This window comes from Phocoena phocoena, chromosome 2 (genome assembly GCF_963924675.1).
Source record: "Phocoena phocoena chromosome 2, mPhoPho1.1, whole genome shotgun sequence".
Lineage (NCBI taxonomy): Eukaryota > Metazoa > Chordata > Mammalia > Artiodactyla > Phocoenidae > Phocoena > Phocoena phocoena.
The window spans coordinates 26,370,109-26,396,250 of record NC_089220.1 but is presented as its reverse complement, the minus strand read 5'-3'; the positions used below and the strand labels follow the sequence as shown (position 1 = coordinate 26,396,250).

Below are 26,142 nucleotides of genomic sequence, written 5' to 3'. Positions count from 1 at the left end.
AGAGGAACATACAGGAAGAACTTCTGATTCCTTTGTGTGGCACATAGACCCTTCATTATTTCCAGGTGCAAATGTATGAGGATTTTAAGCAGAGGAGAGAGACAGATTTGCATTTTAGAAAGAGCACGTTGACAGTAATTGGTCAGGGATGGATCCAGGTTTCGTGGGTCCTGAAATTTATACAATTTAGAGACCTTATTTAAGAAAAAAAATTCAAAATTATGAATTCAAAATGGATATGAAAGTAAATAGTTGTAATGAGAAAAGAAATCACAGCCAAGTTACTAGGCCTTGGACATTCAGGTTTCTTTCTTGGAGTTCTTGTTAGAAATGCTTGCATGGACACGCCTCCTGATTGAGAGCTAGTTTCTCCTCCCTATCTAGAACTCTGTAACTCCTGTCTAGAACTCTCTGTAACTCCTAGGGTCCCGTGCAGGCAGGGGTGGAGTATAGACTCGAGGAAGGTGAGACTGGAAGCAGGGAGCCCAGGTAGGACCCAGCTGAGAGAAGGCAAAACATGAGCTTGTGAAGCCTTAATTCACATGGTTGTGCAGTTTTCTCCAACACCCCTCAGCAGGCTAGGTATTGACGCAGTGAAGGCATAGGATTGGCTTGATCCAGGTTCGGGGGAGCTCTAGGGGAAATGTCGGACATGAATGCCATCAGGACCATGGAAGTGAGCTGGGTCGATAGGGAAGGAAGTTCTTAGATCAGGAGGGGAGGAAGGGACTAGGTATTTCAGATTGGAGCAGCTCCAGCGTATGAGTTCGAAAAAGTAGCAAGGTCATTGGCATTTAAAGGATCAGGGAACTATGAGGCTAAGCATTAGGTGAACTGTTCATGTGAACCTTGACTTGACTTAGAATGATGGCACTAGTGTTGGAGCAGGAATGCCCACGTTTTTGCTCAATGTGTGCTCAGGCAATTATTTGTGACAGGGATGAAGAAGGTAAGAGATGCAATGTAGCTGAACAACATGAGTTTCAGAAAAATGTTCCATAATAATTTGAAAGAGTAACGGTCTAGAGGAACTTTGGGGAGCGAGACAGGAGGGTTACCTTGGGACCCTTGTTCGTGGGGTTTTAAAGAATGAGCAGGCTCTACTTGAAAGAGCTGCAGGAGAAATGAAGTCCATGGGGGAAAGCCAGGATTTAAGAGAGGCAAGGAGATGGAAAGAGTGGGCTGTGAATAGAGAATGTCTAATCTGCTTGGGAACCATAGGATTGTGGGCAGAAAGCCTCATTGACATCATTAGCTAGGCTAGATTTCTTCTCATTATGTGGCATGTCAGTAATTACTGAGAAGGAGCAGAATGATAGTAAAATATTCTCTTAATAATGATACGTTACAGGAAAAGGGTTCAGACTAATGTTGAATGTGATTGGTGATAGACTGAAACATTTCTGGTCACATGCCTTTACCCAGCATGATAGAGAATTATGTCACCATGTTTGGCCGATTGCTTTTATATTCCATTTTAATCCCTCTGTTGGCTTTTTAGGTATAGCTTTTTATACTATTTTTTTAGTGGTTGCTCTAGGGATTAGAATATGCATCCTTAACTTACCACTGGCTAGCTAGAGTTAGTATTATATCACTTCACATAAAATGTGAGACCCTTGTGACAGTATAAATCCATTTGTCCCCTTTTATCGTTTGTGCTAGTAAGGTCATGTACTTTAAAACTACATACTTTATAAAACCCACAATACAATTGTCATTTCACTTTAAACAGTTGTCACTTGGAGAAATTAAGAAAAAAGATAGCCTTTTTTTTGGAATGTTATTTATTTATTTTTTATACATCAGGTTCTTATTAGTTATCTATTTTATACATATTAGTGTATATATGTCAACCCCAGTCTCCCAATTCATCCCACCACCACCGCTTTCCCCCCTTGGTGTCCATACGTTTGTTCTCTACATCTGTGTCTATTTCTGCCTTGCAGACCGGTTCATCTGTACCCTTTTTCTAGATTCCATCCACATATGTGCGTTAATATACGATATTTGTCCTTTCTCTTTCTGACTTACTTCACTCTGTATGACAGACTTTATGTCCATCCACGTCTCTTCAAATGACCCAGTTTCGTTCCTTTTTATGGCTGAGTAATACTCCATTGTATATATGTACCACATCTTCTTTATCCATTCGTCTGTCAGTGGGCATTTAGGTTGCTTCCATGACCTGGCTATTGTAAATAGTGCTTCAGTGAACATTGGGGTGCATGTGTCTTTTTGAATTATGGTTTTCTCTGGGTGTGTGCCCAGTAGTGGGATTGCTGGGTCATATGGTAATTCTATTTTTAGATTTTAAGGAACCTCCATACTGTTCTCCATCGTGGCTGTATCAATTTACATTCCCACCAACAGTGCAAGAGGGTTTCCTTTTCTCCGCACCCTCTCCAGCATTTGCTGTTTGTAGATTTTCTGATGATGCCCATTCTAACCAGTGTGAGGTGACACCTCATTGTAGTTTTGATTTGCATTTCTCTGATAATTAGTGATGTTGAGTAGCTTTTCATGTGCTTCTTGGCCATCTCTGTGTCTTCTTTGGAGAAATGCCTATTTAGGTCTTCCACCCCTTTTTTAATTGGGTTGGTTTTTTAAAATATTGAGCTGCATCAGCTGTTTATATATTTTGGAGATTAATCCTTTGTCCGTTGACTCGTTTGCAAATATTTTCTCCCATTCTGAGGGTTGTCTTTTTGTCTCGTTTATAGTTTCCATTGCTGAGCAAAAGCTTTCAAGTTTCATTAGGTCCTATTTGTTTATTTTTGTTATTTCCATTACTTTAGGAGGTGGGTCCAAAAAGATCTTGCTGTGATTTATGTCAAAGAGTGTTCTTCCTGTGTTTTCCTCTGAGAGTTTTATAGTGTCCCGTCTTACATTTAGGTCTTTAATCCATTTTGAGTTTATTTTTGTGTATGGTGTTAGGGAATGTTCTAATTTCATTCATCTACATGTAGCTGTCCAGTTTTCCCAGCACCACTTATTGAAGAGACTGTCTTTTCTCCATTGTATATTGTTGCCTCCTTTGCCATAGCTTAGTTGACCATAGGTGCTTGGGTTTATCTCTGGGCTTTCTATCCTGTTCCATTGATCTATATTTCTGTTTTTGTACCAGTACCATATTGTCTTGATTACTGTAGCTTTGTAGTATAGTCTGAAGTCAGGGAGTCTGATTCCTCCAGCTCCGTTTTTTTCTCTCACGATTGCTTTGGCAAAGATAGTCTTTTATCATCCATATGCTTACCATTATAATTGTTCTTTATCTCCTTCTGTAGATCCAAATTTCCATCTAGTGTCATTTCTCCTTTATCGAAGAACTTCCCTTAGCATTTCTTGCAGTACAGATTTGCCAAGAACAACTTCTCTATTTGCTCTATCTAAAAATATTTTTATCACACCCTCATTTTTTTTTTTTTTTTTGCGGTACGCGGGCCTCTCACTGCTGTGGCCTCTCCCGTTGCGGAGCACAGGCTCCGGATGCGCGGGCGCAGCAGCCACGGCCCACGGGCCCAGCCACTCCGCGGCACGTGGGATCCCCCCGGACCGGGGCACGAACCCATGTCCCCTGCATCGGCAGGCGGACTCCCAACCACTGCGCCACCAGGGAAGCCCTCACCCTCATTTTTGAAGGATCTTTTCTATCTATATAGAATTCTGAACTGAACATTTTTTTCTTTCAGCACTTTAAAGATTGTCATTCCTTTGTCTTCTGGCCTTCATTGTTTCTGACGATTGTTCTCCGTTATGTAAGTCTTTTCTCCTTCCTCTGATTGCTTTAAAGCTTCCTTTTTATCTTTGGATTTCAGCAGTTTGACTGTGATGTGCCTAGCTGATTTGCTTTGTATTTGTTCTGCTTGGGATTTGCCGAGGTTCTTAGGTCAGTAAGTCAATATGTCTCACGAAATTGGAGAATTTTAGGCCATTACTTCTAATATGTTTTCTGCTCTGTTTTATCTCTCCTTGTTACTGGGACTCCAATTGCCTGTATGTTAAACTGCTTGATATTGTCCCATCGGTTTGTCCTGTGTGTTTTTTTCTTTGTCCCTGAAGCATTGTTAATTTTCCCCTTTCCTTTATCTTTTTGTTCTTCAGATTGGATATTTTCTGTTGATCTGTCTTCAAGTTCACTGATTATTTCCTCTGCTCTCTTCAAACTGAACTTTTCTTTTCAGATACTGAACATTTAAATTCTAAAGCTCCATTTCTTTTTTTTACATAGCTTCTATTTCTCTATTAGATTCCCCATTTGTTCATTCATTATGACCATCTTTGAAATCCTTGAACATATATTTATAATAGCTGCTTTAAAACCCTTGTCTGTTAATTCCAATATCTGGGTCATGTTGGGGTCAGTTTTTATTGTTTTTACTTTTGACTATAGGTCATGTTTTCATGTTTCTTCACATGTCTAGTAATTTTTGTTGATATGCTGGACATTTTGGATAATACATTGTAGAAACTCTGGATTATGTTACCTTTCTTTGAAAAGTGTTGATTTTTGTTTTAGCAGGCAGTTGAATTATTTTCAGATCACCTTGAATTTGTGAAGACTTGGTTTTAGGTTTTGCTAGGTCAGGTCTGTTTTGGTTTTGCCTTTAGTCCCAGAGCAAATCCCATAGACCCAGGACATAGTCTTTACTCCTAAGGTGTGGTTTTTCTGGGATTTCAGTGGAAAATCCAAGGCGTGTATCAAGTACCTTTAACTTGGAACTCATATTCCTATCTGTGTCTTGCCTGCAGTGGGCAGCAGCTGAAATTTTACCTCCACTCTTTTTTATTTTTAGCCCTTCAGCAACTGCTTTTCACTGAGTTTCTTGGAGTCTCCTCCATGACCAAAGGATTTTAGGGGAGTTTATATGCAGATTTGGGGCTCACTCCTTCCCAGGATTTCTCCCTGTCTATCTTTAGTGACTCTGGCAGCCCCAAATTTGTCCTCAAACCAATAAAACTGCAGCTTCCTGCTTGAATTCTAGCTGCTCAGTTGCTGCCCAGACTGGAGAGTGCACTCAAAGGGAAAATCCATTTAAACATGGATTTTTACCCAGTGCAGTTCTTGTCTTTCAAGGATCAGATCCCCTCCAGTTTCCCTACTGCTTTTGTTTGCCCACTAGTGCCTTCAGATAGTTGTTTTCTATATTTTGTCCAGAGTTTATACTTGGTATCTGTGTGAAGGTGAGTTGAATACAAACTGCTCCCCCATTACTGGATCCAGAAGCTGTCAGTTGCTTTTGGATTGTTTCAGACTGCACTGTGGTTTTTTTTTTCAAGTGGTACTGTTGGCAAGAAACGAATGAGAGTGGTTGGTGCAGAAACAACAAACACTTTCTCTTGGAATTACTGACGGGCATTCAGGTGCCTTAGCTATTGAGACAAGAAGTGTTCTAACATCCCTGGTGATTTGGGAGTAATGATCAGAAACTTGGGTATGAAAGAGGCCCAGAGACATGGGATTCAGTCCCCATGATGTAAGAGCTAATCCTTGCAGGTGCTGTGCTGAACACTCTGTAAAGGTAGTCGAGAAAGAACTCTGAAGTTATAGATACGGAGAACAAACAGGTGTTTGCCTGAGGGGAGGGGGCGGGGGAGGAAATAAATAGGTGAGGGAGATTAAAAGGTACCAACCTTCAGCTGCAGAATAAATGAGTCACAGGGATGAAATGTACAGTGTGGGGGGATATAGTCAGTAACTATGTAATATCTTTGTATGGTGACAAGACTCATCGTGGTCATCATTTGGAAAAGTATAGAAATATCGAATCACTGTGTTGTGTAACAGGAACTAACATAGGTCAATTATACTTCAAAAACAAGCAGACTCACGGAAAAAGAGATGAGGTTTGTGATTACCAGAGGTGGGAGTGGGCGTGGGAGTGGGGGGAGGGGGAGTTGGACAAAGGCAGTCAGAAGATATAAACTTCCAGTTATAAGATAAATAAGTTCTAGGGGTTTAATGTACAACATGATAAATACAATGAACCCTGCTGTATGATATATATGAAAGTTGTTAAGAAAGTAAATCCTAAGAGGTCTCATCACAAGAAGAAATCTTTTTTCTATCTCTTTGATCCTGCATCTATATGAGATGATAGATATTCATTAAACGTACATCCTGCATCTATATGAGATGATAGATATTCATTAAACGTACTGTAATAATAGCCTCAAGATGTGCGCGTCAGATCATTATGCTGTACCCCTTCAACTTACACAGTGCTGTGCGTCAGCCAAGTAGGGAGATCTACGGGTTACGTGTACCCAGGCCATGCCTTTTGCACCAGGCCATCGTCACCTGGGAGCGGTCGAGCGGATGGCCTTACTCCTTTCTTGTTTGGGAAAGGGTGGGAAGAGAGCCTGAGAAATCAACCTTGGGCTTGGACTGAAAAGCTGAAGAAGAGAGGGAGCATAGCACGTCTTAACACTGGTCTAGGAGGATGTTTTTTTCTAAAATGAGAGAACCAAGAACAATGTAGCGCGTTTTTCATAAACTAAATTTATTCACCGTCAAGGACCATTCTTTATTCTGGTTTGTGTCCTTCCTAATTTGGGGAGCTTGAACAGATCCCTTCTTTAATGAAATAGTGGTGAGAGGAAATCGTGTTGTTTTTTTTTAAATATTCTTAACAAAATTAAAAGCTGTGAACTCGATACTGCCAACCACATCCCACCCCCACCCCCACAAACAAAGTTTGTTTTTCGAAATATTGGCTGTCCATGAAATCTAGAAGTCTAGGAAACACAGTTCTAGAAGGTTAAAACAATTTTTTAGGGTTGCTGGGCTCCCTTGAAATCTTGTGAGGGGAGGTAGTGAGGTGTGTGCTTATTTGCCAGCCATGACTTGGTCTCGCCCAGAGCACCTTCCCTCGCCTCCAGGGCCACCGCAGGGTAAAGAACTGCAGTGCGAGGCCTGTGTTGTCCGTGGTCTCACAGCGGTGAACAGAGTAGGGATTTGGACGGGCATTCCTCTCTGCATCCCACAGGATGGGGAATATTCCCAAATGTTCCCACGTACCCTATCACAAAGAGACCCAAATCCCATATTTCAGTACACAGTCCTCAAACTGCCCACTTCAAATGACGCACGGGTTAATATTCTTCCACGCTCCCTCCACTTCTTTTCCATCAGTGCCCTTGAGGGGTTGTGAGAGATCAGGTTTCCTAAAGCATCGAGGTTACAGCTTTCTCCTCTGCTCTCCTTTTGTTCCAGGTTATCCCAGTCTGGATTGGGTTGAGGTAGCAAGTCTAGGCTCTGCTCGTCCGAAGTCACAGGTTCCGGGAGGGCTCGCTTCCTGGAGTGCTGGGAACTCACATCCTCCACACTGTGCGTCCTTCCGGTTACACACATGCACATGGGTTTTAACAAACTGAAAGGAGTTACGAGAATGACAAAGACTATAGGTTTTGATTTATGATGAAAGTTGAAAGGAATGTTTATTTTGGCTGAACCGAAGAAAGTCTGGGGGAACAGGGTATTTCTTTATAAGTGTGTGGAAGGTATAGACCCAAGAAAGCTGATTTCGGATGACCCAGAAGGATGTAATTGAGATTAAGAGGATGCCACCCAAGGTAAGAACATCCAGGATGAATTTTAAGAATGATTTTGGGGCTGAAATCTGTTCTCTTTGGATCAGCCTCTTTAACAAATGGCTGACAGCCCTATCCCATGAGTCATTTGAAGTGGGCAGTTTGATGACTGTATTGAGATATGGGATTTGGGTCTTTTTATGATAGGGTATGTGGGAATATTGGGGGAAGTGTGACACCACGAGAGTAATCGCCAGATACTGTGGTTGCCTGAACATCACATTTATTTCTCAGTGAGCAGAGGAACTGTGACTTCCTCCTCTTGGTTCAGGCAACTTGAAAGAATTTCCCTCTGTTCAGGGAAGCTGGACTAGGTAAGAGCTGGACCCCTGGAATGAAACTTGTGCAAGGCAGTCCCAAATAAAAGGCCCTGCTAATCTTCCCGTTGTCTCAACCCTGGGCATTAAGGATTTTTTTCCTCCAAAGGCTGTATTTCATTACTTATCATTTCTTATAAATAATACAGTAGCGGGCTTCCCTGGTGGCACAGTGGTTGAGAGTCCGCCTGCCGATGCAGGGGATGGGGGTTCGTGCCCCGGTCCGGGAAGATCCCACATGCCGCGGAGCGGCTGGGCCCGTGAACCATGGCCGCTGAGCCTGCGCGTCCGGAGCCTGTGCTCCGCAACGGGAGAGGCCACAGCAGTGAGAGGCCCGCGTACCGAAAAATAAAAAAAAAAAATAATACAGTAGCCACTGTCACCAGCACTTATTAAGTGTCTGCACTGTGCCCAAGATTGTCTCCCGTGTTTACAGTGGGTCTGTAAGAGACTCGTGATCACTCTCATTTTGTGCAGGAGGAGAAGAGGCTTAGTGAAGGTGTGACTAGCCCAAGGCTACCTAGCTTAGAAAGTGAGGATTCTAGAATCTGAGCCCAGGACCATCCCTCCTTTCCCTCCTGTCCCTCTCCTCCGTCCCCTCCCCCTTAAACTATAACTTGAAAACCATAGCTTTCCCTCTTTACTTCTTTCTGGCAAACTCCCTCCCCCTGCCCCCCAGTCACTCATTCTTCAAAGCTACTGCGCTGTTGGTATGTGGAGAGTATCTGTGACATGCAGTAAAGAGACAGCTACTTTCTAAGTACAGAGATTTATATTAAATTCAGCCTAACACAGTTTGGCATAGTGCTCAAGCTGTTAAGGTTTATTTTTGGCATCACTTTTTAATCCTGACTTTACCCTTAACCCTTCCCTCATCTTGCCTCACTAAAGAGGTAAGGGTTAGACCAAGCCTCTTGCTGTTCCTCCTGTCTTACTGAACATATTTATATTATCAGTACATATAGATTTGGTTCCAGGACACCTCCTCTGACTCCCCGCCATGGATATCAAAATCGGTGGATGTCAAGTCCCACAGTCCACCCTCCGTATCCATGGTTCCTCATGGATTCCACCAACCACGGATCGTGTTGTACTGTATTTCCTGAAAAAAATCTGCATATCAGTGGACCCGCATAGTTCAAACCTGTGTAGTTCAAGGGTCAACTGTACTTTGTGCCCAGAAGATACATGAAGGAGGTGGTCCTTTTGGTTTGGTCTTCCCAGGTCTTAACCTTGTCATTGATCTAGTCTCTCTTGTTCTTGGGCACTTGGTTCCAGTCCAGACAGATTCTTTTCTGTAGCCGCTGTGTCCTTTCACTCCTGTTCTAGCTGGCATGAACCTAACGTCTGGGAAATCATGTATCATCTGGTTCAGTGCCAAGCTTTGGTGTCAGAAACCAAATTGGATTTGAATCCTTGCTTCATTTCTTACTGCTAGGATGATTTTAAATTAATCTCTCAGCTTCAGTTTCCTCGTGGGTAAACTTGTTACACGGTAGTGGGCAGTTCACAGGGTCTCGGAGATTCTGCAAAGTAATCCTTCTAAAGCTTTGGCATAGAGTAAACCCTCAGTAGATGTTGGCTGTTATTATAATTATGAGCTATCAATTTGTTAATGCATTCTTTCTCGTTGGCTAGGTTGGCTTATTCACCACTGATCAAATCTGTGTGTTTACGTATTCTCGTTTCTCCCTGTAACCTTTTCTTCTCTGTTTTTTGTCCCCACGCGCTTCATACAAGTTCAGATTGAATATAAACATTTCATGTCATCGTTTACATCTTTTTGCCTAGATACCCTCTCCCTGAATTGAAAAATACAATTCATAGACTCAAAGAATCACAGAATTGTAGAATTGGGAGGAATCACTTCTACTATGAGTTAAAATCCAGGATCATGAAACTAGTTAGTGGCAGAGTCAGGACTAGAGCCCAGACTAGAAGCAGTCTGGTCTAGTGTTCTTTCTACCACAATTTTTTCCTTACCCAAATTTCACATATGCATATATGCACAATTAAAACACAGTCCACAGCAAATTGGGGGTGGGGTGAGAGGTGCGGGGAGGCACTTTTTTAGAAACTCATTCTCCCGTCATGTCTAGTCCTGGCAGGGATCTGACCTTACCTTTTGGGTGTAGAGTTGTTTTCTGGCCCTCAGGGTACTGGTGTTCGGAGTTCCCAGCCACAGAGTGGAGAAGGTCTCTGTTCCTGTTCAGCACAGGTCTTCATTAAGCAGATACACCTACAAACAACCCTCGTACTGGTGCTTTCCTCTTCCCCACCCCTGTCTTTTTTCGCTTTTGTTAATCTAAACTTCATGCATCTAGTTGTTTTTTTTAGCTTTAGCCTTTCATTGAAATTTGAAACATCCAGAAAAGTAGAAACAATAGCACAATGAACAACATACACCCACCACCGAGGTTCAATTGTTTTCAACATTTTGCTGTATTTGCTTGAATGATAATTTTTAAAATATTTTAAAATATGTATTTACATGTTTTATATATAACTTTTTGCTGAGTTATTTCAAAGCAAACATCATGAAATGTCACTTAAATTCTTCAGCATATATCTCTGAGAAATAGGGACATTTTCCTAGAAATCCACAACTCCACACCTAACAGTATTAGCAATTCCCTAATACCATCTATTACCCAGGCCATATTCATTTCCCCCAGTTGTCTCCAGAATATCTTTTATAGCTAACTGTTTTCAAACCAGGATCCAATCAAGAACCACTCTACTATGTTTCTCTCTCTTAAGTCTCTTTTAAAAAATAGTCTCCACCCCAGCCCCCTTTTTAATGGTATTAACTTTTTGAAGAGTTTGGGCCAGTTATTCTCAGAGTTTCCCTTGTGCTGGCTTTTTCTGATTCTTTCTTCCTAGTGTCACTGAACTTCCTCCTCTTTCACCTGATCTGCAGTAAGCCGGAAGTCAGATTGGAAGGCTTGCTTACATTCCAGCTGAATGCTTGGGGCAGTATCTTTTCCTGGGTGGCACTGTGTGCCTCAGGTGTTAGCACATCACGTCCCCATTGTTGACGTGCTAAGTGTGATCACTGAGTTAGGGTGCTGACAGATATCTCTGTTGTCAAGGAACATTTTCTCCCTCGCACCTGGCACGTAATGTGTGGGGCGATTCTTTGGCATCAAGAGAATGTCCAGTTCCCTGTCAATCAGTCTTTCACCTAATGGCTTTAGCATCTATTGATGATCAGGTTTCTGTCTTATACTTAAAATAGAGTTGGCATTTTGCTCTGTCCATTTCAGCTTGAAAGAGCTACATTTACTCATAAGGGTTCAGTTATAAGCTTGCATGCTCCATTACCTGCCATGACCTTAAACCCGTGAGGGGAAAACTCAGGTCTGTGATGAATTAGTTGTCAGACCCAGGTTGAGGCTGGAGGAAGAAATTGGCAGAGATGGAACTGTGCCTGGTGGACAGATTTGAGGAATAAATGCAGCCCCTGCAGTGTGCGCACATATTAATAAATGTTAGTCTTCTCGCTCCTCAAGCACATAAGAGCAGCTTTCCTGGGTCTTCCGTCAGGTTGCTGGAGAAAGGAAAGGAAGTTCGTTTTTAGCCAGAAATCAAGGGTTGGACATGGGAGGTGGGAGGTGGGAGGTGTGCAGTGGATCTTGCTTAACTGAATGCCTTTTCTTTCGGGAATTCATGCGTGTGTTTGGACTGGCTTTTTGAAACAGGCTGCCGTTTGGATTTTGGACTGATTCACATTGTGGGGTTTCTCCAGGACTTCTGAGAGTGTGTGAGAAGTTTCTAAACTCGAAAGGCTCCTTTTTTGGCACTGCAGTATCTTTTCTATTTCGGCATCTTAAGAATCTGGGGGAACCATATAAAGATCAGAAACAAGTCTAGCCCTAAAGGCTCCCTGTGACTTGGTAATTCCAGTTAGTTGAATCCTGGCCCATTCGGATGAGACCATATAAAGTGGCCGTTTCCTGAATTTCCTGCTCTCTGCCTCTCATCGGCTCCTTTTTGTAGAAAGCTGGTATTTCAGGACCGCAACCACCAGTCACGTGCTTCCACCCCTTTACTCGCAGTCATTTCTGCCCCTGTTTATTTTTGGAGAGAGCACATTTTTGCTTCTCTCCAGGAGCTATGCGGGGTCCTGCCCCCTCCGTCCATCAGGCGGCAGCCCCGGCAGGCTGTGCTGCTTTCCCACACTCGGAGACGTGACTCCAGCTTTTAAGAGAGAACACGAGGGATGCACTGCTTAAGGGCTACCGTCACCCGCTCCTATTTCTGTCCCTCCTGGGGTTGCACATTTTTTAAGACTCTTCCTTTTTTAAAAACAAGCTTGGGTAATGTTACCTGGCGGTAAATCTGCCAAAATTGGAAATCGTTTTCCCAGCAGATGTCTCGGGGCCATGCCTTATTTAAAGGATAAGCCAGGACTTTGGAATTCTAGGTCTAGGTCCTCTCTTCTTCCTGGCTTTTAAGATCATTCGAGCTCTACTCTCTCTCACCCATCCGGGTTTGTTTGTTTGTTTGTTTGTTTTTCCCTCCTTCCTAACACAGGGATAGGAAACAGATTTCTTCCAGAGTCATACCTGATTACAGATGGGTAATGTCTTCCCAGGTGCTTGGTCAAGGAGGATTGTGGAGTTGGTGGGCTCGGTGAAAAAAAAAAGCCACAGCTGTCTTAGACTAAGTTTCTAGTTTCAAGGATGGAGCAAGAGTAAATTCCTTTTTCTTTAAATGCCCGGGTCATTACATAGAGAACCCAGACGCACAAGATTTGAGAAATAATAAATCACACATTCGTGTCTCCTCTTGTCCTACCCAGACCTGGTGGGCAGGAGAGGGAAGGACCCCTGGCCCAAATGGTGGGGTCCGTAATGAAGGGTGACAACTTCTCAGCACTTTCTGTGAGGACTGGGCTCTGACAGTGAGCTGGGAGGGCATTCAGGCTCCCAGAGCCGCCCAGCATCTGATCTGTCACCACAGGCAGGGAGAACACAGCAATTCTGGCAGCTATTCTAAGAGGAGCAACAGCAGGGTCTTGGTCTAGAGTGTGTCCCGTGTTTCACGTCGTCGTGGGGAGAGGGCCGCGGCGCTCTTTCTGAAACTGTGCTAACAGGTGTCTCGATGACGTCGTCATAGCTCCTAGGGAGAGCAGCCAGATATTCAGGGGCTAGACTGTCCATGCAAAAGAACCCACCAGACCTTTGAAATTGTATTGTGAAAAACCAGTCACCCGCTTACGTTTCAAAGATCATTTGCACCTAATTTTAAACTACTCCATTGTGATCAAGTTGCATCAGCTTTCGCTTCCAGCCTGCGTTGTACAGGGATAGGTGCTGAGGACCTCGGACCCTGACCAGTGATCAGTGAACAGCATTTGCTACAGCCTGAGTGTTATGTGCTATCCTGGTGTCACTGCACCTTGCATCTGGTTGCTTCTGGAATGCTTTTCCTTTACATTTCTGCTTATCTTTCCAATCCAGGGCCAGCCCCACTTATTCCATAAAGCTTCCATCAGCCTCCTCGTCCTCAGCACTTCCCACGCTGGTACGATTCTGTGTAGCGTTCAGTCAGGCCTTGCAAATGTATGCACGCTTGTCAGAGCGCTGTCTGAATGATGCCCCAGGAGAGTGTGGCCCGATAAAAACCACCAAAGGTGACGAGAAAACTGCAGAGTTTAGTGGAACTGCCCCAGGGCTGAGGGGTTCCTCCTCAGCTTCACCTTTGGACCCTGATGCAGCCTCTCGCTGGAAGGACTGTCAGTTCCTCCATCCCTGATACCTACCTCCCCGCTCCAGTGTGGCCTTGGCGTTTTCAGATTAAGCCCAATGTCCATCACATAGATTTCATACAGACCTGATACACCCTGAATTCTGCCTCTTTCCAGCCTCATTGGACCCGGGGTATCATTTGAGGACAGGGATGACGTCTTCTGCTTTTTCTAACTCACCTGATGCGTATAGGACAGTGCTCAGCTCCCCACATAGGAACAAAGTTGAATTCTGGGGAGAAGCCTTTGTCACTTGGTAATAGTGGTTAATTACGTCTGTCTCATGGAGACAGGGTATTTGTGTTTTTTGTTTTGTTTTTTTTTTGCGGTACGCGGGCCTCTCACCGCTGTAGCCTCTCCCGTTGCGGAGCACAGGCTCCAGACGTGCAGGCTCAGCAGCCATGGCTCACGGGCCCAGCCGCTCCGCGGCATGTGGGATCTTCCCGGACCGGGGCACGAACCCGTGTCCCCTGCATCGGCAGGCGGACTCTCAACCACTGCGCCACCAGGGAAGCCCGGAGACAGGGTATTTGTGTGTGGCCGTAACAAGACTCATAGTAGGGAGTATTTATTAAAAAAAAAAAAAACGAAGAATTTCTTATCCTAGGACTCAGAGTACTAAATCATGACCATAAGGATTCCCCATCAGGAGAGACATCTCCCGCTAAACACCCAAGCCCTACCTTGCAGAGAGCTGAGTTCTGCCCACCCCTCATCTCCTGGCCACCTCAGTGCTCTCTCTGAGGTTGGCCAGGACTCCCAGTGGGGAGCAGGGAAGGCCACTATAACCCTGCCCCTTTTGGTGCAGAGAAGTACTTTGTAACTCTTCCTGTCCCAGGTGATCTCAAGGAAAAGCAGCCTATACGGTTTTTACAACATTATGTCAACTCCGGAAGTCTTCAGTTATTAGTGCAAAAGCCCCTTTGATTTGGGGACTAGTTGTTAAATTCTTCGGTTGCGGAGGAGTGACTCTTGTGTGGTGGTCTTTCTGTTTCGAAGCTGCTGTCCTAATTTAGCAGCTGGCACTGTTTCGGAGTGGAAAGAAGATGAGAAAAGAAGTGTCTTTGTGTTACATCTAGGCAGAAGGGATTCTCACTCATCCTTCCAATAGCTGTGACTTTCTGGGGTTTGTGGTTAAAGAAGAGAAAGCAGATCATTTGGGGGTTTGGAATCTTAGGGAACTTTATTAACCATATGATGCATCAGTAGTCAAAATGACAGCTCAGGCCAGGCTCAGAGGAGTCTTTATTCCCCCTCTGGTACAGTATATGTTATTACACGTGGCCTAACCTTTCACATATTGACATTAGTGATCCTGCTGCTGCTAACAGTGAAGATATAGTACTTATCATGTGCCAGGCACTGCTCTAAGCATTTACCATAGTCACTAATTTAATCCCTCAACAGCTCCGTGGTTACTCAGAGGAGTGAGTTTTGACCTAAATTTATGTCACTTATGCTCCTTTTCCACGATGCCTAATCTTTCACAATCCCTCCCCAGTTCAGTCCCTGCTCCTCTTGTCCACCACCACCTTTTTTTTTTTTTGCTGCGTTGGGTCTTTGTTGCTGTGTGCGGACTTTCTCTAGTTGCGGTAGCAGGAGCTACTCTTCGATGTGGTTCGCGGGCTTCTCATTGCGGTGGTTTCTCTTGTTGCGGAGCATGGGCTCTAGGCGCGCGGGCTTCAGTAGTTGTGGCTCGTGGGCTCTAGAGCGCAGGCTCAGTAGTTGTGGTGCACGGGCTTAGTTGCTCTGCGTCATGTGGGATCTTCCTGGACCAAGGATTGAACCCATGTCCCCTGCATTGGCAGGCGGATTCTTAACCACCGCGCCACCAGGGAAGTCCCCTCCTGTCCCCCTTGTCACCTACACCCCATGGCAGAAAGCAGAGGTGGGGTCAGGACACACAGGTTGAGGAACCTTGCCAAGGCCACCAGACCCCTTCCCTTCTTCTTGTAGACTACCAGTGGAAAAGTGCCATATAGGCCTGGGCCTCCTGACACCATGACACCACGGATTTCACGTGGGTTTGTTCTGTCCAACACCCAGAGCAAAGAGGAGACAACAGGGGATCCCAGCTCTGAGAAGCTAGTTCCAGGGCCACACACCCAGATGCCACAGGGGCTAGGCAGGGCACCTGGGTGAGTGAAGTGGGACTGGGGGTTAGACACAGGCATACCTGCAGTGTGCACACTGACGTGGCAAGAAAAGATCTCACTTCCACCCAAGAAATATGCTTGTTCCCATTTTTGTCAAAACACCTGACATAGCTTTCATTTTCCCACTTCCAGTAGGCCTAGGAAGCGAGAGAGAATTCTGTACTGGAAGAGAAACAACAGCACAACCGCCATCGTAATAGATGTCAACTGGCACTTGACTTCAGCAGGAAGGAGAGAGACAGAGCGGGTGGGGGCCGTGGCGAGCTAGAATGCACATGTCCAGTCACCAGAGGGCAGCTGCTTCTCAGCCCCAGCATTGCTAGAGTTTCCAGTTTTCCGAGAGAAGCCGGAGAGTCCTGTTTTGTGTGGAAATCTTACAATTTTTAAGATGGTAGTTTAAATTTAAAAACAGACAAAAACCACTGTATGGCCAAACCAAATATGCAGTTCCTAGTTTGTGACCTCCAAATTCAGGAATGCACATTGTCACAAGATGGTCCTACCCTTGGGTAAAGGAAAGTGGGATGTTATCTGCAAAAGCATAGGGAAGAAAGCTGTGGGCCAGATTGGTTTAAAACCTCCTGTAGGGGCCCGATATGGTTCAGTTCCAATCTCTTTAACATTTGCAATGCCTTCCACATGGTAAGAGCTGAACAAGACAACGTTCTTGGTCTCTGCTTATATACAACTTTGGCTTGTGGTAGTTTGGGCTTATTCTGATTCCAGCTGGTCCTTATAGTTCCAACACTCAGTGCTGTCTGAGCAGCCTAACCTCTGAGCTTCAGTTCCAGATTCCTGGGACAGAGGACTTGATTGGTTGTGACTGGCTCTGACTGGTGCAGCCCTGGTTCAGTCACCTGTGTCTAAGGGAAGAGGGGTCCTGGGATGGAAGGCTTCTCCATCCAGCCTGGGGACCGGTGATTGTGTGTGGCAGGGATACTGAAAAAGGATGCATGGACTGGGAATTAATGGTGGGGATCTCTTCGTTCATCTTCTTTGGGTTCCCCCCTGAGAGAGAGAAGCAATAGTGCGTTTTCTACTTCTACATTTTTGTTGTTTCTGAGAGTACAGAACCTCATTACTCAAGTTTGTTTTCTCTAAAGTGCTACTTAGGTTTCCCAGGAGCTAAGTTGGATGCAGGCTTTCCAGGACTTGCCTTCTCCTCCATCAGGCCTTTCCAATAGGTTCTGCCTCATTCCGCAGAAAGGCTCCGTCTCTAGATGGAACATGTCCTTGGCAGGCTGGGGTGCTACCAGAGAAGCAGGAAAGGAAACACATCTTGGTGTAAAATAAAAATATCAAAAGTTAAAAGATATTTCACCATATTGAGGGAATGTTTTCTTAAAAAGCTGCAAGCTAGGTTTTAAGCAACAGATTGAAAGGGCATTACAGTGATTTTAGCCCAGGAGTCTGCAGAATACTTCCCACCAAATTTGGCCCACTGCTTGTTTCTGTAAAGTTTTATTGGAACACATTACACCCAGGTTTTTACTTCTTGTCTGTGGTTTGATTGCCCTGCAGCTTCAGAGTTGAGTAGCTGCAGCAGAGTCTGTGCGGCCCACAAAATCAAAAATAGTTACAAGAATTCCTGCACTTGGGTTTGTGGATGTATCTATTGCAGGTGAATGCTTCCTGCCCAAATAACTTGAGTAGCTTTTTAACCCACCACTTGAGTTTGTGTCTTTGAAGCAAGCCTGTCTCTTATATTTTTATTTTATTACTTTTCTTTTTATAAAAGTGATATAAATTGACGGTAAAAAGGAATTGGAAAATGCACAACAGCATAAAGAAGGAAAAAGAAATTGCCATAATTCTTTCACTGGATCCCCTCTCATTCATGTACTGATAGCTAATTAACACTAGATGTTCTGTATTAGTGATCTTTTCACAAAATTAGAAGTATATATCCACTCTTTTGAACATGTTTTAAAAAGTTAGCACATGTTGAACTTTCTCATATCATTAATTCCTTTTCAATACAGTTTTTTATTATTGCATAGTATTTTCACATGTGTATTCCGTGATTTACTTAAATTCCTTATTGACATCCAGTTATTCATTATATTCAAAAATGACATTATGTTTCTCTCTGATTATTTCCTTGGGATAAATTCCTGGGGTTAGAATTGCTGGCTCAAAAAGTGTGAGCATTTCTAAGACTTTCAGTAGACGTTGCCAGATTGTCCTCCAGAAGGATATGAAAGCACCCAGGTTTCATAGTATTGTATTTGCATTTGAAGGTTTCAGAAGGTTGGTTTAGGTTACCTTAACCTCAGCGCCTGTTTGCTTGAACGCTGGTCTTGAGTGACTGTTTTGTTGACTTCTCTTCCCTTGCAGGCTCCCCCTCCCAAGCCACCACGCAGGCAAGGAGGCTGGGCAGATGACTCCATGAAGGCTTCCAAGTGAGTGCTGGCAGGTCACGGGGTGGGGGGCGGGGGCGGGGGGCGGGCAGGGGACACTGTGCCCCTGTGTTGTTCTTTTATTTTTTTTAACCGCTTTACTGAGATGTAATTCATATACCTTACAATTCACCCCTTTGAAAGGTACAATTCAGCTGTTCTTAGTATATTTTCAGAGCTGTAGTGTCATCACCACAATCACTTTTAGAACATTTTTATTACCCCCTAAAGAAAAGCCATACCCATTAGTAGTCACTGCCTGTGTCCCCCTGCAACCTCCCCAGCCCTAGGCAACCACCAACCTGTTTTCTGTCTCTCTGATTTGCCTATTCTGGACATTTCATGTAAATGGAATCATATGTTATGTGGTCCTTTATGACTGGCTTCTTTCACTTGGCATGTTTTCAAAGTTCCTCCGTATTCTAACATTCTGTGTTTTTCTTAAAGTTGCTTTATTTTTTCGGTACGCGGGCTTCTCACTGTTGTGGCCTCTCCCATTGCGGAGCACAGGCTCCGGACGTGCAGGCTCAGTGGCCATGGCTCACGGGCCCAGCCGCTCCGTGGCATGTGGGATCCTCCCGGACCAGGGAACGAACCCGTGTCCCCTGCATCAGCAGGCGGACTCTCAACCACTGTGCCACCAGGGAAGCTCTTAAAGTTACTTTCTAAACAGAATGGACTTGCCTGTTAGTTACTGCTGGATTACAAATCATTTTGGTCTTTAATCCCTTGTAGTAAGTTTCAGACAAAAGGTAAACCAATATACATGTATGTATGTATATACGTTTACTACACCAGTGGGATGGCCAACGATAAACTCAGGGAAGGAATTTCTTTTTCTCAAAGAAGAGACAATACTTTTGTTCAGAATTTCCTTCAGCAGTTGTTACCTTCAAAATAGCACTATCGAAAATATTTTTTTCCAGTTTTCCCCCCTTCCTCCTCCCTTCCACTCCCCACCTCTAAACACACACACACACACACACACACACACACACGTGCACACACCCTTTTTTTCTCCCCTGAATCATCTGAAAATAAGCTGCAGTCATCATATTTCACCTCTTAATATTCCAACATGCATCTCTGAAGATTAAGGACATTCTCTAAATAATCACATATAATGATCACATCTAAGAAATTTCATAAAGATTTAATAATATTTAAAATATAGTCTATATTTAAATTTCCCTAGTTGTCCCCAAAATCTCTTCTGTAGTTCCAGGATCCAATCAGAATTCACACATTATGTTGGTAGTTCTGTCTCTTTTTAGGCTCTTTTAGTCTCTAAAATAATTCCAGCTCCCCTTCGCCCTACTACACCTCCACCCAGTATATTGGCTTTTTTGAGGAATCCAGGTCAGTTTTCTTGTAGAGCGTCTCACATTCTAGATTTCTCTGATTGATTCCTCATGATCAGATTCAAGTTAAATGTTTTTGGCAAGAACAGGTGATATTGTGTACTTTTTATTGTATCAGAATGGTATAGAAAGATATACTCAGAGATATCTCACTCCCATCCTTATTCTTTCTACCTCATTCCCATCCATCTCCCATGGGTAACTTCTTTATTAGTTTCTGTTTTATCCTTCCTGTACTTCTTTTTGCAAAAAATAAGCATGTATATATAAATTTGAAATGTATCCCTGTTTGTTTCTATATGTTAAGATTCAGCAAACTGTGGCCCACAGGCCAGCCACCTGCTTTTATACAATTTTTAAAGGTTACTTTCCATTTATAGTTATTACAGAATATTGGCTATATTCCCCTTCTTGTTGTACAATACATCCTTGAGCCTGTCTTACACCCAGCAGTTTTACCTCGCACTCCCCCACCCTATATTGCCCCTCCCCACCCTCATTCCCCACTGGTAACCACTAGTTTGTTCTCTGTGAGTCTGCTTCTTTTTTGTTATATTTACTAGTTTCTTGTATTTTTTAGATTCCACATAGAAGTGATATCATACAGTATTTGTCTTTCTCTGTCTGACTTATTTCACTTAGCCTAATGCCCTCCAAGTCTATCTATGTTGCTACAAACAGCAAAGTTTTGTTCATTTTTTTAATGGCTGAGTACTATTCCCTTGTATCTCTATACACCACTTCTTAATCCATTCACCTGTTGATGGACATTTAGGTTGCTTCCATATCTTAGCAATTGTAAATAATGCTAAAAAAATTGGGGTACTTGTATCTTTTCAAATTAGTGTTTTTGTTTTGTTTTGTTTGTTTTGGATATGTACCCGGGAGTGTCATTGCTGGGTCATATGGTAGTTCTATTTTTAGTTTTTTGAGAAACGTCCATACTGTTTTCCACAGTGGCTGCATCAATTTATATTCCCACCAACACTGTATAAGGGGTCCCTTTCTCCACATCCTTGCTAACAGTTGTTATTTGTATTCTTTTTGTTATTTGTATTCTTTTTGATGATAGCCATTCTGACAGGTGTAAGGTGATATCTCCTTGTGGTTTTGATTTGCATTTCCCTGATGGTTAGAGATGCTGAGCATCTTTTCATGTGCCTGGTGGCTCTCTGCATTTCCTCTTTGGAAAAATGTCTATTCAGTTCTTCCGCCCATTTTTTAATCAAGTTGTTTGTTTTTTTTTGATGTTGAGTTGTGTGAGCTGTTTATATATGTTGGATATTAACCCCTTATTGGTCATTTGCAAATATTTTCTCCCATTCAGAAGGTTGTCTTTTCATTTTGTTGATGGTTTCCTTTGCTGTGAAAAAGCTTTTAAATTTAATTAGGTCCCATTTATTTATTTTTGCTTTTATTTCCTTTACTTTAGGAGAGGATCCAAAAAAAATATTGCTGCAATTTATGTCAAAGAGTGTTCTGCCTATGTTTTCCTCAAGTTGTTTTATACTATCTGGTCTCACATTTAGGTCTTTAATCCATTTTGAGTTTATTTTTGTGTATGGTATTAGAGAATGTTGTAATTTCATTCTTTTACATGTAGCTGTCCAGCTCTCCCAGCACCACTTGTTGAAGAGATTGTCTTTGCTCCATTGTATACTCTTGCCTCCTTTGTCATTGATCAGGTGACTGTAAGTGCGCAACCACCTGTTTTTATATATCATGTTTTATTGGAACACGACCGCACGCTAAGTCTACATTTTATTTATTTATTTTTGTTGTTGTTGTTGAAGTAGAGTTGATTTACAATGTTGTGTTAATTACTTCTGTACAGCAAAGTGACTCAGTTATACATACATGCATTCTTTTTCAAATTCTTTTCCATTATGGTTTTATCACAGGATATTGAATACAGTTCCCTGTGCTATGCAGTAGGACCTTGTTGTTTATCCGTCCTATATATACCAGCTGGCATCTGCTGATCCCACACTCACAGTCCTCCCCTCCCCAACCCCCTCCCCATTGGCAACCACCAGTCTGTTCTCTATGGCTCTGATTCTGTTTCTGTTTCCTAGATAGCTTCATTTGTGTCGTATTTTAGATTCCACATATAAGTGATATCATATGGTGTTTGTCCTTCTCTTTCTGGCTTTGCTTAGTATGATAATCTCTAGTTACATCCATGTTGCTGCAAATGGCATTTATCCATTATCTTTATCCATTCATCTGTTGATGGACATTTAGGTTGTTTCCATGTCATGGCTGTTGTGCATAGTGCTGCTAGGAACATAGGGGTGCCTGTATCTTTTTGATTTAGAGTCTTGTCTGGATATATACCCAGGAGTGGGATTGCTGGATCATACGGTAGTTCTATTTTTAGTTTTCTGAGGAACCTCCACACTGTTTTACACAGTAGCTGCACCAACTTACATTCGCACCAGCAGTGTAGGAGGGTTCCCTTTTCTCCACACCCTCTCCAGCATTTGTGATTTGTAGACTTTTTAATGATGGTCATTCTGACCAGTGTGAGGTGATACCTCATGGTCGTTCTGATTTGCATTTCTCTAATAATTAGCGATGTTGAGCATCTTTTCATGTACCTATTGGCCATCTGTATTTCTTCTTTGGAGAAATGTCTCTTTAGGTCTTCTGCCCATTTTTCGATTGGGTTGTTTGTTTTTTTTGTTGCCAAGTTGTATGAGCTGTTTGTATATTTTGGAAATTAAGCCCTGTTGGTTGCATCGTTTGCAAATATTTTCTCCCATTCTATAGGTTGTCTTTTCGTTTTGTTTATGGTTTCCTCTGCTGTGCAAAAGCTTGTAAGTTTGATTAGGTCCCATTTGTTTATTTTCATTTTTATTTCTATTGCCTTGGGAAAAAGACCCAAGGAAACATTGGTACATAAATGTACATTTTAAAATTTAGATCTCTGATCCATGTGGAATTAATTCCAGTGTACTGTATAAGTGCAGATCTAGTTTTATCTTTTTTCTAAGTGACTATTGTCCCAGCACCATTTATTTGAAAATCCATCTTTCTCCAGTGAATTTAGAAGCCACCTTTGCCGTAGTCTGTATCTTTGTATGTACTTGGGTCTGCTTTTGGACCCGTTACTCTGTTCTGGTGGTCTTTCTGTCTATTTATATGCCATATATGCCATATGCCATTTAAGCACCACACTGTTCCTTTGGTGAACATAACACTGCTTTTTCATGTTAACTAAGAAGAAGAAGGTGACTTTGAAGTATGCTAGTGAGAGGCTAATTGAGGAGCCCTACTTTTCTAAGTTATTAGGGGATTCTAGTGTTTATATTATCTGGAATTTATTTTGAAATATGGAAATGAGTCAAATTCTATATCTGCTTCTTAGAGAAAAAGAAAGAGAATCTCAAGTGTTAATTCCTCGATGAATATATTAAAGATTTTTCCAGATCAGATCCATTTTCCCTGGGAGGGAGTGCTCTTCCATTTCCGGTGTTACTTTTCAAGGGATCCCCTTGCTTGGCTCCTCGGTCTGCCGCCTGGTCTGACCCCTCAGTGTCTGTCGGGGTGCCCAGGGCTCGTCCTCCAGCCACCTCTCCTCTGTCGACGCTCGCTCTCGGCATGCTCTCCATCCCTTCTCGGGCGTTTTCCTGTCACCTGTATACTGATAACCCCAGAGTTTGTATCTCCAGCCCAGTCCTTCCCCTGAGCATCTAGCTGTCCACATGACCTTTCCACCTGAATGTGCAACTCAATCCTAACACGTCCAAATCGGTCCTCTTCATTTCCACCCCTTCCATCCCGTCTCCCAATCTGCACCTCCCCAAGGCCCCTCAGGTCTCCATAAATGGGCTCCACCTTCCCTGTCACTCAGACGCTGAACTTTGGGGTCGTCCTGGACTCCTCCATGTCCACTCAGGTTCAGTCTGTCAGCAAACCTGTTCAGTCACAGTTGAAACACACCTGTCGTCTGCGTGGCCAGTGCTACAGCCAGCGTCGTTCCTGGTGCTGACTCAGGCCAGGCTCTCCTGACTGCCCTCCCCCTTCACCCTCACCTCCCTTAGTCTTATCTGCAAGAGCCAGAGTGACCTCTTTATAACATAGGTGAGGTCATTTCACGTTTGTCTGCTCAGAACCCTCCGGGGGCATCCCCCACCCCCACCCCAAAGTAAACTCCCCAGTCTTTACCATGGCTTCCCAGGCTCCACCTGACCTCACTTCATACACAATAGCACCCCTCATCAGTCCGTGTTCCCCATCTCCTGCTGTAGGTTTCACCACCTTATGTATATCCGTACACACACACGTGCACATACACGTATTGTCTTTTTCTCTCTACTCTCCTGTAAGCTCCGTGAGAGGAGACACACCCTTGTTCACATACCCCCAGTGCCTCAAACAGTGCCAGTCCATGATGAGCACTCAGTGACTATTTATTGAACACATGAATGATGAGATCAGTAGTTTGGTTGGTTACTTACTGTGTCGGTGTGGCACATGGAGCTCTGGAAGGCTGGGAGACCTGTTGGGGAGATGATGCTCTGTGTGAAGGGTGATAAGAGCCTGAACTGGGGCAATGTGTGTGAGCATGGACAGGAGAGATTTGGAGACATCTTGGGGGTAGACTTAATAGAAGTGCCATTAGTTGGATGCAGGGCAGAGGGTTTAGTTGACGGTCCACTGCAAGGTGCCTGGCTTCGGTGACTGGTTGGGTAATGGTGCCGTCAGATGGAGAAGGCAGGAGGACAGACCTGACTTGGGGGCGGTGGCGGTCCATGCAGATCGTCTCCATGGTGTGGGAGTCCAGAAGAAAGGTCAAAAAGCAGTTACAGTTTGAGCCACATGTACAAATAGAAAACAAGGACAGAACCTTGGATTTGGCTGTTTGGAGGTTACTAGGGGCCTTTGAGGAAGTGATCACAGTGATTTGTGTTGGGACAAAAGCCGATTACAGTGGGTTGAAGAGGAAGGTGGAAGTGAGGAAATGGGGACAGTGGTACAGGCTCCTACTCTGAGAGGGAAAGGAAAGAGGTGGGGCGGTATTTGGAAGGGGGAGTCTGTGTTGAGATTCGTGTGTGTGATAAACCTGGGGAAAGAGTGATTACAGATGAAATGGGGGGGGTGTGAAGGAGTAGGATCCTGGAGACATAGGATAAGACCTTCCGAGAGAGACTAATTAACCTTGGACAGGAAGAGGCAGGGACATTTTTCCTCCAGGACAGGAGGGAGCTTGGAAAGGCTGGTAAGTTATCAAAAAAGGCTGAGGGGAGTAGGGAATTGGGGGAAGAGGCCATTTTGAATTGGCCTGCGTTTTTTTTCTTCTTCTTTTTTCAAAGTGGGAAGGCAAACAGTGTTGAGCTTATTGGAGCAAAGGAGAGCTAGCATCTGGAGGCAAGTAGAACACATTTGAAACAAAGAGGAAAGGGGGCCAACTAGCGCAGAGAGGTGATTGTTGGGCTGGATTGAGGGTCTGCCCCGTGAAGGCTGGAGAACGTGAGCTCCTGCTATTTGCAGGTGCCCCAGGGGAGCTCTGTGCTTCCTGCCCTGCAAGAGCTTTGATTCCAATTAGGGAGATGAGGCATTTTCATTCACAAAAGTCAGGATCGCATCATAAGTGAGAAACTAACGGAGTGGCCAACCCTGGTATTGTGACGTCAGAGGAGAGTAATCGCAGTGGTCAGGGAGCCCCTTGCGGAGGAGATGGGGGGCAAGCTGGAGGAATTCTGATGGGCAAAGAGCACTGTGAGGAGAGTGTTTTGGTTCAAGGATTGGTATAGGCATAAGTGTTGGGGGGTGGGGAGCAGTAACCGCACTGTCAGTCTGGTTAGAGCAGAGAATTCACACTAAAAATATTGTTCTCACCTTAAATTCTTTGGGGATGATAATAGTGGTACTCTACTAGATACCTGTCTCAGCCAGTTCAGGCTGTTATAACAATATCATAGAAAGGATGGTTTAAACAACAAGCATTTATTTCTCGCTGTTCTGGAGGCTAGAAATCTAGAGGCTGGGTTCACGTGGCCTTCCTTCTGTGCACACACAGAGAGATCTTCTGTCTCTTCCTCATTTTATGAGGGCACTAATCCCATCATGGGGGTTCCACCCGCATGACCTCATCTAACCATAATTTGTTCCCAAAGTCCCCACCTTCAAACACCATCGCATTGGAGGTTAGGTTTCAGCATATGAATTTGGGGAGCCACACACATTCAGTCCATAGCTACACCTTATATGTGCAATACACCAACCCTACTGGGTAGGTTTTAGTTTCTAAGGTAGGTACCCCTCTACAAGGGCGGGAGGAGGAAAGTGAGGCTCACCGAGGTCTACATTGTCACCAGTGGGAAGTAGGTGGGCTGTTTACAGATCTGCCTGAGGAGCCCTCAACCAGGGATGTGAGTTTCTGGGATGCCTTTGTTTTGTTTGCATAACACTGCCCAAGATAGAGAGCAGGACACGTGTCACCCACCTCACTGCTTAGAGCCGTTGACTGCTGGAACCCAAATACTCACCCTGAGCCACAGGAAACGGCTGTATTCAGGAATGGCCTGGGACCTGGGATCCTGTCCCCTTTCTTGGCAC

The 26,142-nt window shown here is 43.9% G+C and overlaps 1 protein-coding gene across 3 annotated transcripts in view; it reads left to right on the top strand.

The window, feature by feature from the left end:
- The window catches only part of IFT43 (intraflagellar transport 43), an 88,307-nt gene that overhangs the window by 14,660 nt on the left and 47,505 nt on the right, over window positions 1-26,142 (top strand). For all 3 annotated transcript variants that reach the window (XM_065873037.1, XM_065873038.1, XM_065873036.1), the window contains exon 3: window positions 18,156-18,220. In XM_065873037.1, the coding sequence (XP_065729109.1) occupies window positions 18,156-18,220 (65 nt within the window). The remainder of the gene's footprint in view (window positions 1-18,155; window positions 18,221-26,142) is intronic.